Source organism: Pteropus medius, unplaced genomic scaffold (genome assembly GCF_902729225.1).
Source record: "Pteropus medius unplaced genomic scaffold, Ma_sr-lr_union100, whole genome shotgun sequence".
In the NCBI taxonomy this organism is placed as follows: domain Eukaryota; kingdom Metazoa; phylum Chordata; class Mammalia; order Chiroptera; family Pteropodidae; genus Pteropus; species Pteropus medius.
The window spans coordinates 2,958,193-2,971,457 of NW_024340849.1; the positions used below are offsets into that span (position 1 = coordinate 2,958,193).

At 56.7% G+C, this 13,265-nt stretch overlaps 1 protein-coding gene across 1 annotated transcript in view; it reads right to left on the reverse strand.

Annotated features, from left to right (window-relative positions):
- The window catches only part of CNDP1 (carnosine dipeptidase 1), an 18,760-nt gene extending 10,442 nt beyond the window's left edge, over positions 1–8,318 (reverse strand). The window contains exons 1-5 of the mRNA XM_039838935.1: positions 7,857–8,318; positions 5,784–5,933; positions 4,873–5,035; positions 4,087–4,175; positions 855–1,219 (exon numbers count right to left, since the gene is read on the reverse strand). Coding sequence (XP_039694869.1) covers positions 855–1,219; positions 4,087–4,175; positions 4,873–5,035; positions 5,784–5,933; positions 7,857–7,946 — 857 coding nt within the window. The 5' untranslated portion in view covers positions 7,947–8,318. The remainder of the gene's footprint in view (positions 1–854; positions 1,220–4,086; positions 4,176–4,872; positions 5,036–5,783; positions 5,934–7,856) is intronic.
- Positions 8,319–13,265: the final 4,947 nt, after the last annotated feature.

Genomic DNA, 13,265 nt, shown 5'->3' on the forward strand with positions numbered 1-13,265 from the left:
GGTGCCTGTTCTCACCCTCCCCCCAGCTTTCCTACTGCCCCTCGAGGTGCCCTGACCCCACGCTCCCTCAGCCGCTATCCAGCCTCGTCCTTCCCACCTCCACGGTGCCTGAGTGAGGTTTCCACGGGGACCGTCGCTGCTCCCTGCCCGCTCTCCCACCCAGGTCACCTCTCTAAGCATCCGTGTCCCCTGGCCGTAAACTCCTCGCGAGCAGGGGCGGCACCCCCGGCACGCAGCACCACCACGTGTGGCAAACGCCGGCTCACGCTGGCGCTCAGGAGCACACGAACGGGAGCGCGTCATCCTGTCTGCCCACCGGGCCTCGCCGCGGCGGGGGTGGACAGGGCACGTGACATCAGCGGGCGCATTGTCACGAGAGGGGACGAGCGGAGCGGCTAAGGAGCCTCTGCTCTCCCGGGGAGGGGCGTTCTGAAGCTGCCCTGTGTGCTGCATCACAGGCCGTCCCACTGGCAGACAAGGACAAGGAGCCGGACTGGACTGCACGCCAGACCCGCCCGAACGAGGCCCTGGGGCGGGATCGCTGTGCGCTCTGCTCTTCGTGGGCGGGGACGAGGCCCTGAGGTCAAGGGGCCTGCACGGGGCCGCGTGTGCGTCCATGAGCCAAGTCGGACGCGGGCCTGGGCAGCACGGTGCCCTCCTTTTGCTGCCCAGGCGCCGTCGAGCGGGTCCTGTCCCCTCGCAGCACCCGGCACCCAAGAGGCAGTGTCCTTACCCCCAGGGGCTGCTGTCCTCGCAACCGGGCCCCACGGCTGTGGGTCCTAAACTTCTGGCCTGTGGGTCACAACCCCTCTGAATCCTCCTCCCAGAAAAAGGCATGAGGCACATCCGCTCACAGTGCGGGAGGCGGCTTGCGCCCCCACCCCAGGGCCAAGAGCTCTGCAGTCCCCCGGGCCGCACGTCCAGCACCAGGGCGGACCCGGGCTCTCGGGAGAGCTTGCTCCCTTCCGCTCGGACCCTGGGACGCTTCCTCTCTGCAGACCCCCAGGTTTGCCGGTACCTCCACGGTGAAGTAGCTGTTCCCGCGTGTCCCATATATGAGGGCCGGCTTCCTCTGGCTGATCCACAGATTGTCCGAGATGACGATGTAGTCCACGCTGGAGAAGAACCGGTCCTTTTCCCTTCGGACGAGCTCCTCCAGGGCGGGAGAGCCCGCTTCCTCCATCCCTTCAACAATGAACTTGACATTCACGGGCATGTCCTGGGGGTGGCAAGTTAACGGAACAAACCATTGTGTCTGGAGGTCACGCCACTTGCCCACCCACCTTTTACCACCCAGGGTTGGTCTGCATTTCACATCAATACGTCAGGCTGTGACATGCGTTCAGCGTGTGGATTATCCACGTTCCCGCCAGCTCTGTGCGGCTACGGCGAAGGAGCTTTAACTGAGATGGCGAAGGAGGATTCGAGGTATGTGCAGCATGACCCACCGATTTAACGCTGACAAAGGGCTTGGGGAAGGAATTCGACACCCGCACTACAGAGCGCTGCTGGGCTGCCAGGGAGAGGCACGTCTGCCTGCCCCCCAAAAGGGATTTTTCAAGAAAGGTTACTCAATTACAACCTCTTTTCTGTCCTCGTAATTCCCAGCATGATAAATGAGAACTCTTTCCTTTGAAAGACTGTGTAATGTTTAAGCCCCAGGATAATTTTTATTTCAAGTATCTGTTATTTTTCAGCTACGAGTTCAATCTGCCTTTTAACTTATTCAAAAGCTTTGATCGTGCAGCAACATGGAGCTCGAGCTTTTCTCTAGTTAACAGAAGGGCACGAAGCAGCTCCTTTAAATTTTTACAATGCACCTTTCCCCCCATTCGGTTTTGATCTCATTGTATCTCTGTAATTTATAACTTCATCTCTCTGGGAGTCACATGAAGAGGAGAGGTTGAAGTCACACGCAGAAGACACACGCAGGGGACTCTAAAAGCAGACAAACAACAGCGCAAACATTCTACTCGGTTCTAATGAGCAGGACCGACCAGCCAAAGGTCAGCGAAGGTGGGACGAGGGAAGGATTAGGGATTAGAAAACGTGGCCTTTGGTCAGTCGCTTGGTTAAGGGCACGTTGGGCTAAGGGTTTGTTCAAACGTATCACTCGCATACATTTCTATGCGTCTTAGGAAGCCGAGCTAAAATTCTGAAATCTCAATATGTGACAGCTCTTTATTAACATTTAACTAGCAAACGAGTGCTGAGAAGCAGCCGGAAAGCCTAAGGATGTTCTGGCAAAGTGTGATTAATAAAAAACAAGCCAAGGGCTGCTGAGTGTGGGAGGGCACACCGGCAGCCAGGCCCGGCTTTTGGTTTCGGCTCTGTCCCTTGGCACCCAAGGGACCCGGGAGAAGCCATTCCACTGCTGGGCAGCTCACCTCTCCATCTGTCCAGCGTGGGCACTGGTTCCCGCTCCGCCTCGCGAGGAGACAGCCCCGTGAGGTGGTGTGCGTTTGGTGATCTGCACGGGAGCAGGAGCGCTCGCTCACAGAGGGCCGGGCGCACGCGGGCACGGAGGGCGGGGGACCTCAGTACGTCACCTCACGCAATGCCCCCGACAGCCCAGCGGGAGACACGTCACTCCCAGCCCACAGATGAGGAAAACAAGGCTCAGCAGCCACCGACCCGTCCCAGGGCAATGACTATTTCTTATGTTTTATTTGTAATTCTACAAGTTTCGGAGTTGAAATTTAAAAGCAAAGCAGATTTCGAGCTTCGTATGGGAACTTTCTTATAAATATCGCCTTCCTCCTTTTAAGAAAGAGAGGAGAAAACCAGAGAGAGGGAGAGAGAGAGGGGGAGGAAAGAGGCTGAGGGAAATAAAGCAGAGAGAGCGTGAGCAGGGCCCCGCGAAACGTCCGGGCCTTCCCAGCGTGAGCATCGAGCATCAGGGGACAGCTCTGCAGTGGTCAGGGGACCCAGCCAGGGAAGTGCTACGTTTAAGACTTAGTGAGCTTGTCTTTCTTTCTCCGTGAAATAAAGCGGCTACGTTTAGCACTTAAACCCCTTTCTTCTGCTTATGTCTCAGGAGAAAATAAGGTCACAAAAGAGAAGCCCCTGCCCCCTGATGAAATCACCTCCAAGCAAAGGTGCCACAAACTTGGCTGAGCGCTGATGGACAGGGTTTGGGACAGGCGCCACGGAGCGGCTGAGCCTGGGGCCCGGGCTGGGGTGCTCCCCATGGCATTGTGTTTCTTACAGAGATGGCCCCTGGAGACCGGCCCCTCACTCCCCAGGCTCTCCCTGGAAGAGGCTAGATGGAGAGCAGCATGGAGGAACCCCGACCTCGAGCCTCCTAAGCTGTCGTGATTGAAAGCGCTGCATTCATGTGCGCCGTGCTCGCGAGGAGGGGGCCGGCAGTGAGGCCCTACATTCCTAAGGTTCGCCCCACAGAACCCTCGGAGGGGAGCCGCGGCCCAGGCCCCTCGCCTCGAGCTCCCCCACTGGTGGGCCGTCGCTGCGTGAAACGGAACCGTGTCATCAGATAAATGCAGGGCCAGGAAGCCACCACCAAACCAACACCCTGGTGGTTACAGCACGGAATCCCAGGCCCCGAGAGACCTGAGGGTTCAGACGGCATGTCCCGTACCGAGCCTCCTAGCTCGGTCCCTGGCAGCGCAGCCAACGCACTTTCTGGACGTGTGTGTCCGTCTGCTTCAGTAACACCAGACTTTGTGAGGAGGAGGTAAACCGCAGTACAGGCAAGAGAGGCGAGTCCCAGCGCCCCGAACTCGGCCGCAGGCTCGTCTCGTTTTCGGGTTGTGTTTCATTCTCTACGTCATCAACAGCATGGGCTCAAGGTGACACGTCCACCACCCCGGGCCAGCTGGGCGGCTTCGAGCAAGTTCCCCAACCTTCCCAAGCCTCACCCTCCTCATCTGCAAGACGGGCGTGATCGCGACGCACACCTGGGGAGACTGCTGGGAGGAGGAACCAGCAGAGTCCCGCGGTCAGCGTGGGGCGCGGAGTGACCCGGAGCCCGGAGCCGGAGCCGGGAGCAGCTGCCTGTAGCATCATCGCCCTCACCTGCAGTGACATCGTCACCGCCCTCCCTCCCAGACATCGCCGGCCACTTACTTCCTGCAAGGCTCGGAAGGCGCTCACGGCATTGATCCACGCCAAAACGGGGCCTTTGTTGTCGGTCGCTCCTCGTCCGTAAAGTTTTCCTTTAAAAACGGGGGGGAGAATTTTCAGAAAAGCCTGGATACCTCCGCCAAGCTGAGCGAGGCAAAAACCAAGGGAGCTTTGCAGGTGCCACTTTCACAGCGCCGTCTGCGTTTCCAGGCACACGGGATGCTCCGAAATCACAAAGCCTGACTTCTTACAGACAGACAATACGGCCATCGGCTAGTCAGAAAATGTCAGCTAATTGGAAATACACAGATTCCTTCGTCCCGGAGACTAATTAGCTATTTTATCCAGTTCGTCGAAAAAAATTCTGGGGATTTGCTGCAGAATGTCATGTGATGTAGCCTCTCATGTTGAGATTTTACAATTAGCAGAAGAATGCCAAATGGTGTATGTGTATCTCCATTAAACTTCCTTCTTCTCTTCCTTAGAAAGAACGTTACATCTGGTATCTTTAAAAAGAAAACGTGTGACCTAGATAGCTACTTTCCTTGCCACCCAGGGACTCCCACCCTAGGGAATAATTCACCCCAGGCACGAAAGTTTCTTTAACAAATGAAAGGAAAAGAAAGGAAATCAGCCTCATTGGACCAACTCGTAGACCAGGCGAGCAGCATCTGTTCATTCTCAGTGGCAAGTAGGACCTGGGGCAGAAGGCACATCTTATGCTCGCAAACCCTGTGAACAATCCCTTATCCACAGAAGAGCCCGCTCCTGTGTGGGCACGTGACTGACCGTCCACTTCCGTCAGCGTGTAAGGGTCAGTGAGCCACCCGTCTTCCTGTCTCGCAGGCTGCACGTCCACGTGGCCGTAGAAGCACACGGTGGGTTTCTGTGGATCGCTCCCCAGTTCCGCCAGGAGGACAGGAGGCATCGGGAGTGTGTCACCGTCAGGCAGCTGTGAGAGGACAATGGAACACGTGTTTTTAAAAAATGATATTTCATTCTTCCAGAAACTTCAGAGACGTGACGTTAGCAGTCCTGTGTCTAGCCCTGGATCCTTATAGAGCCCACGTAACGTTCTGATCATCTTTACATGGCTCTAAAATGGGTACCATGAGATCCTTTTAATTAAAACACGAAAAGTAATTAAAATAGAGAGCCTCCTTAAAAGCACACTGACAAGAGGTAAACTCAACTGAAGGCCCCCTTCGGTGTGGACCCGGACTCCACTCGCTTAGATCAGGTGGGCGCCGCTGGTGAACACAAACCATTCGGAGGCTTGTCTATGCCAGACCTGGCGCTACGATTTACGGACGCCGTTTGCAACGAAGCAGCAGCAATAGGCCACGATGCTGACAAGAGGCTGGACCCGTTCAGAAGGATGGATTTCAGCTTCAGGAAAAGGGCCGTCTCGGAGGAACATCAACCGTGCAGGCAGGGCGTGGACAGCAGGGGCCCCCAAAACAAGGCAGCCTTCGCCCGTGACCCCCACTGCACCCCCTTCCACCCCAAGTCATGACATGACGACACATCAACAGCCTCGTTTGGGACCAGGAGGACTTGGTCATCGTCACCGGGCGTCGAGGTTACGGGCATTTCGATCGAGGACACGGGCAAGCCCTGTCCTGCGGCCATCTCGGGAGGTCATGGCCGACGCACAAGGAAGTGGCAGCTCGTTGGGGGAGGGAGGGCACCGCCCACACCTTCTGGGAGCCCATGTCCACGGAGTCCACGCTGGCACCCAGGCACCGGAGCTGGTCCGCAGCCAGCGTCATCATTCTGAGCAGCTCCTGTCTGAGGCGGGGCACAGGCTGGATCGAGTCGCTCTCGATGGCCACCCACTCTCTAAGGGTCTGCGAGGAGAGGTGAGCAGGTGGTTAGCACGACACAAGGATCGGGGGCACCGAATCCCCTGGTGACTCTGAACATCACGTGTTTGCCAGCTCAGCCTTTGACCCGAAGGCTAAGCTGGCAAACACATGATGTTCAGAGTCACCAGCAGACAAGCTGCAGGCATAACCAGGAAGGCAGAGGCCAGGGCGGGCTGGGCAGAAGGCTGTCTTCCTAAAACCTGGACCTGTGACCCTGTGGGTCCACCAGGGTTGCAGAAAGGGCAGGTCGCAGTCCAACACTCTGGTTACTAGGACTGTCAGTGGCTGGCGGACACCGCCAACCAGGACCCATGGCTTCCCCCAGATGCCCTGGAGGCCTCCGGCCTGAGTAGGTCAGGCCAATTTAATCCCGGGTAGCCTGGGCTGGGCTGCGGGGCTCTGCCCAGCCACTCCCTGCATTTAGGTTTTGCGTCAGCCCCTCCTTGTTCCTCCAGGATCTGCTAGGCAGTACCACCTCAGGCTTAACCTCGGCGGGGCAGGCAGATGACCTGAGCTCCCAAACCTGGCCCTGCCCATTGCAGCTGTGTGGCCGTGAGTGTATCCCTGACACGCTTAGCCTCAGCTCTCCCTCCTGCAGGAGGCGAGCGATGGCCTCGCACTGTGGGTGTGGGAGCGAGCGGCTGGGACTCGGTCGCAAGTACATGCTTCGGTCTCTGTCCCAGCTCTTGGCCAGAGCTCCAGAAACGTCCACGGCGTCCTAAGTGATGAAGGTGCCAGGACCATCCTGAGTCCCCGCATCTGCTCTCTGCCTCGGGCTCCTTCCTGACACGGAGTCCCTAATTCTCTTGGGGTTTCCTGGGTGCTAGGGCTGCGTTTTGTTCTAATGGGGAAACTGTGGTGGGCTCCTGGAGGGGGGACGGCCACCGGAGACCACGCTGTGGTTAGAAGCGTGGAACTTTCAGCCCTGCCCCCAGCCTCTGGGGAGGGCACTAGAGTTTGTGACCGGTCACGCCCACGTGACGAGGCAGCCGTGACATCCCTGAGTCCAGGCTTCAGAGAGCTTCTGGGTGGTGAACGGGAGCGGGGAGTACCCCGGCCCCCCCAGGGCAGAAGTTCCTGTGTTCGAGGCCCTCCCAGACCGCGCCCTCTGCACCTCTGCATCTGGCTGCTCATCCGCATTCCTTATCATACCCTTTATCACATAACATGCCGGCGAACGCATGTGTTTCCCTGAGCTCGGCAAGCAAATGACCCAACCCGAGCAGGGGGACACGAGAGCGTCCGTTCATAGCCAGTCAGATGACATTGTCGTGACCTGTGTCCCACGCTGACCGGTGGGGGTGGGGGCGACGCTCCCTACAGCCAGAGAGTCAGAGCAGCCCTCTGCGGACGCCCAGCTGGCGTCTAGAGAACCGGAGAACCGCACTGTGCGGTGAACCCCAGGTCTGGGCCCCCAGCGCCATCTCCCGCCCCCGCCTTCCGAGCGGCGAGGCGGAGCGCACGTCACACATGGAGTACAAGACCCTGAACTTGGCAGCGCCGTCAAGCTGCTGCTGAGGCCCACGCTGCTACAGAGCAGGTCTTGCTGACAGGGTGTCTGGGGGTGTCAGCCAAGTTTGGGGGTGAACGAGACCTCAGCAAGGGCCGCTGCAGGGGGAGGACGGGTGATCTGAGGGTGGTTCAGAGCAAAGGGGAGCTCAGCGGACGCCCATCCCTACACCGAATGGGCTGGAAGCGGACAGAGCGCCCTTTCGGGAGGAAGGGCTGTGAGGGCTCTCCTACCAACCTCCAACTGATGCTTACGATCATAATTTGATGAGGAGTCGCGGGCATTTTATGTGGGATTAAGTGGTCAAGGAAAAACCCCACCTGTCCCAGCAAAGAACCGTTCACGTAGACACCGAAAGCCGCCCCCTGCCAGCTTCCCTGTGCGGCTCTCCCTACCTGCACGAACTCATCCTGATGGCGGTCGATGTACCGGAATACCCTCCCTAGGAGCCCGGCGGGCAGCGAGGGCGAGGACGGAGCGGACATGCCTCCCCACAGCAGCAGCAGGAGCCAAAGGACAGGTGACGCCTGCGAGCAGGTGACACGGAGGGGCGAGTCAAAACAAATACCAGGTTTTGGACTTTTGACCTCTCAGATACTTGAAGAAAGTTTGTTATCTAACACAGCTGCTTCCAGACACTTGGACTAAACATCACAAAAGGTAATAGAACAGGAAATACATTTGGGGCTCTATCTTTCCCCAATGCTTCATTTTCAATGCTAAAGAATCATAATAAAACAGAAACCAAGTTAACAAGCTTGTCTTTAAACAACATGTGCCACTTTTTCCTACAAAACAGTCTTTCCTGTGGGTTCGCTTCCTGTGGAGGTTGAGTCAGCCTCTACGTCATAACGCAACACGCTGTGTTAGGACAACATCGCTGAGAGAGAGAAGTGTGAGAAAGTAAAACTTTCTATGTGCGATTCACCGCTTTTCTAGAAAAAATATTCGGAAAGGACCGTCTAAAATTCTCTGCAGTGTTGTGGGTTTCCTCCTGCCGGCTGCCGGAGCTAGAGAGCTTTAAAAAGGAACTTAGAAGCCACGCTGTGACAAAGACATCAAAAGACTGGTGATCATTTGGACACTGTTGGCCACACTCTCCCCCGGGGAGTGCCTGGCCCACGGCTTCCTCAGCCTGCCCTCCCTCCACTCTGGCTGCTCTGCTCCTCTCCCTGTGGGGCCCTCTGTCCCTCACCTGTAATGTGGAACCTGCCCGTGACGCCAGCCTCCTCCCCGCACCCTCCCCGTCATCCTCCACCCCTGCGGTGGGTCCAGGCTGGGAGTGGAGCAGAAAACCATCCCCAGGCTCAGAATCAACCCCATCGTCTTCTTTCAAACAGGCTCTTCCTTCTGGGTTTTCAGCGTTTTGAAAACAGGCCTTACTTTAAAGAACCATGTTTTTAGGCTGCTTCCTCCCTGGTCCAGGCACAACAGAGCCAAGGTGAGGACATGTGTCTAGAGCACAAAGAACTACTACACGTCAATAATATAAGACGAATGAACTCAAGTTAAAAATGGGCGAAGGATGTGAACGGACATTTCTCCAGAGAAAACATACAAATGGACAATAAGCACACGAAAAGGCCTCGACCTCATTAGCCATCAGGGAAATGCAAATCAAAGCACACTAAGACCCCGCTTCATACTTCCTAGTTCGGGTAAAAGCAAACTGGCAGATAACAGCAAGTGATGGTGAGACTATGGGAACCCCCATTCAGTGCAGGGGTCCCAATTCAGTGCGGGTGGGAAAACACAATTCCAACCGCTTTGGAAAACAGCCTGGCAGTTCCGCCAGCGATGAAACACGTGACCTGACAATTCTGCTCTTAGGTATGTACTCGAGAGGAATGAAAGCCCACGAAAACTCGTATGTGGGTGTTTACAGCAGCGTATTCCTCAGAGCCGAAAGGTAGAGACAACACGTCCGTCAGCGGATGGCTGGATAAACAAAGCGTGCTGTGTACACTCATGGAGTCTCACTCGGCCATAAAAAGAAAGAAATGAAGAGCTGAGACAGGCCACACACGAATGAGCCTTGAAAACACTATGCTAAGTGAAAGGAACCAGAGCCCAAAGGCTACATATTGCATCAGGCCACATCCATGAAATGTCCAGAATAGGCAATCTTGGGAGACGAGAGTAGGCTGGTGGCTGCCTAGAACGGGCAGAACTAGGGGAAAATGGGCCGTGACTGCTAGTGAGTAGGGGGGCTCTTTTTGATGATGAAAAGGTTCTAAAGTTGATTGTGGCAATGATGGGGCAATTCTGAATATAGTAAAAAACATTTAATTGCACACAATACATGGGTGAATTGTAAGGTATGTAAGTTATATTGAAATATAGTTGCCATAAAAGTGATAATGATCTCTGAACACTCGTTCAGTGATAAAAATATATTATTGGGTATGAAAAATGTCTGTAAAGGAAGCTAAGTAGTGGATAAAATCAAGGTAAAAAGAGCCAAACTCGGTCATAAGCGAATCGAATTCCGTCCACTGGATGGCGCCAAAGAGCCGTCCCTGAGCCCCTTGGCCGCAGACTTCCCGTAGGAATCAGGCTGGGGACCTAAGCTGGGAGGCAGAGCCAAGGCCCGCGGGGCTGCAAATAATTCTGGAGGAAACGAGCCCTGGAGATCCACAGCGGCAGGAAGAGGAAGCTCTGGGTGCCCAGGAAAGGCTCTTCGGAGTAGGCTATTTTTTGCAGCCAATCCATCTAAAGTAATATTCGAACTGCTATTTCTATTTTTCAATCATTCAATTTCCGCTAAAAAGTTGTTTGGTGTGCCTCTCCAGTGAAAGTAAAAAGGGAACTTTAAAGGAAAGGAAGTCACAAGAAAAGAAGGAAAACAGCGATTATAAGGACCAAGAATAGTTGGGATTTGGGGGGAGCCACCCCTTTCTGACAGGATGGCACACCCAGGACCCGCCCTCCTAAGGGATTGCTCCTGGCCTGCAGGACTCCACTTTCGCTCCCCTGGGGGTCCCCCCACCCCCAAAGAGCAGGCAGTCCACAAACCGGAGGGCTGCAGCACTAATCCTGCCTGCGAGCCCTGGGCGGGGTCCCCGCCGTGGTGGCCCTGCGAGCCCTGGTGGTCCCCGCCTGGTCCCTCCTCTCCAGTTCCCCACCCCACGGCCCGTGTCCTTCCTCTGTTTTCTTATGTTACAGTCACGTGACCTAGAACTAAATAACCTGAAGATTTAGAAAGGTTTTTCCTGGCTTTTGCCTTTGCAGAAAGATGCTGGAGAACGGGAAGGCGAAGGTGGGGGTCAGGGGTCAGGGGGCAGAGCAGGGAGGCCCTGGTTTTGGTGTTTTCTACCTGCGGCAGGTAGCCTGGCCCAGCTGGATAAGCACCCCTGCGGCCCTCGGGGAGGAAACCCGCATGCTGCCCAGGCTCCTGTTGATTCCAGCTAGTGGCTCTTAGATTTGGAGCAAAAATTCAAAGTGGCCCTGCGCTGAGTCTTATTCTGAAATCCCTTGACTTTTAAGACTCGAAGTCACGTCCACATCCTCTGCAGTGCACCCGACCCCCACCCGTCCCTCGTCCTTCTCCCCATGGACGCGGCTGCGCTCCCGCGGAGCCCCCCACCCCCCGCGAGGACCCGCGTGGCCTCAGTTCTCACTGTGCCCAGCGCCAGCCACCCGCGGGGGACGCTGGGTGGTCGGCGTGCGTGAGGAGCGGGTCAGCTGTCCCTAACGCCCGCTCCTGCGCCGTTCGCTGCGCTGGCCGGTTTCGATGCCCAGTGGAATGAGGAGCAGAGGGCGAAAGCGTCCTCGCTCCCCACGCGCAGCCCGGGCCAGCGCGGCTGCACCCCGTCCACGCCCCGTCTGCGCCCCGACAGCGCCCCAACCGTGCCCCGTCCGCGCCCCCGTCCGCGCCCGCAGCGGCCAGACAGTGTGCGGGGCCCGCCGGGGCGCCAGCACCCCACTCACCGTGCCGGCGAGAGTCCAGAGTGGCCGCTGTGCCCGCGCCCACGCGCAGCCAGAATACAGGAGAGAGGCCTTTTATTGGCCTGGTTATGGCACCATGACGGGATTACAATAAAAGCCCAAAGCCCCCAGACAGGCCTTTCTGGATTCTGGTAATCCCCCCGCGGGGCTGGATCCGCCACGCATTCCTGCCCAGACGCGGCTGGCAGCGGGCGCTGGGGCGCGAGCCGGCGGGGCGGGGCTGTCCGGGGGGCCTGGCCTGGCCGCACTGGGGAGCAGGAGCCCAAGTCCCCAGCAAGTCCCCAGGGCGGCGAGGCTCTGAGCCGCTGCACCGTGCTCCGGTCGGGCGTGACCACAGTTTGATCCCAGAGGACTCTGGCTCAGCCTCGCTGCCGGAACCCCACGTGCGCGTGGCGGGACGGTCCGCAGAGCCACAGCGGTGCTGTCGCGGGTCAGGGGTCATCAGCGTGGGCACAGGCAGAGCTTGGGGTCAGGCCGCCGCTGCACGGACGCACGCGGGCCTGGCCAGACAGGGCGTCCAGGGTCACGCTGCACAGCTCCCGCCCTCGGCCGGGCTCGGACGGTGCTCCACGCAGCCGGTCCCACGGCCGTGCTCCCCATGGCACCCGGCGCACCTTCTCCGCTCCCTGTGTGAGGCGGAGCAGAAAGCTGGCGTTGTCAGCTCTGATGTCACCTGGGAAGGACTCTTGTGATCCTTTTGATACCCTCCAGTCTGGCCAGGGGTCTGGAACTCCCCAAAAGTCAGCCCCGGCTTTCTGCCACCCGAGGAGTCTGCTGTCACCTGTGAACAGGCCAGCAGTTTATAGCACAATGCCAAGTCCAACCGAAAAAAGCATGAATGACCCGCGGAGACGCGCGTTGTTGCTTCCACAGGCAGGTGCCCGAGGGCAAGCAAGTCCCACCGGGAGCGACAAGGCGCGGCATTCAGCACCCCAAAGGCACCTTCTGAATGGGGAGGATCACAGACGCGATGGCAGACACTGGCTGGCTGTGGGGTGTGGGCAGGAGGGGCTGGTCGGGGTCCCTCATCCTGCTGGCTGTGGGGCTGGCTGTGTGCCATCATGGGACAGGGATGTCTTGTGGCGGGGGGGGGGGGGTGGGGTCATCTATGGTTCAGCAACTTCTCCAGCCTTCCTCTTATCTGCCCCCAAACGATGAGACTCAACTCATAACCGCAGGTCTGGGCTCTGACCCATACACTATACGCCCGCTATTCCTGCCAGGCGGGCACTCTGGGCCCCGGGGCTCTGACAGGGTCAAAGCAATGTGAGAGAGGGCTGAGGTGGACTCAGGCCATCCCTTCTGTACCCACGACATCTCCAGGAGCGCCGCCAGCACTGGTCAGCAGCCCCCACAAGGGTTACGTGTCATGAAATGTATCTGCGTAAAAATAGTCTCAAAATTTTTTTGGTAACTTGAAACCTTAAACTCGTGCTAAGTTAAATGACAGATATTCATTAAATATCCAGATCATTTCTAAATAAAACTGAAACATGAATTCCTAAACATAGGTTTATCACTTTCGGCTTCTTATAACAGAGAGACTAAAGATATTTGTCTGTTAGTAAAATGTTCTTTTGCCACATTGAAAATAAATTGTACTATGAGGAAACACGCCTCTAGAAATTATGAAATGATATATTCGTAAATTTGCTGATGTATCGCAGAATGCTAGTATGTGAAAACCAGCTCACAATTGCTCACCTCCCAGTTTTTATTAGATGTCGAATGTTTACTGAGGGTTAAAAACGCTAACCTCCATGTGTAAGTAAGATGACTAGGAGCAATAAGGGTAAAGGAAAAACTGTGTGTGCAAAGTGGACAAGGAAAGTAAGATGCGTTTTAAGCGAGAAGAG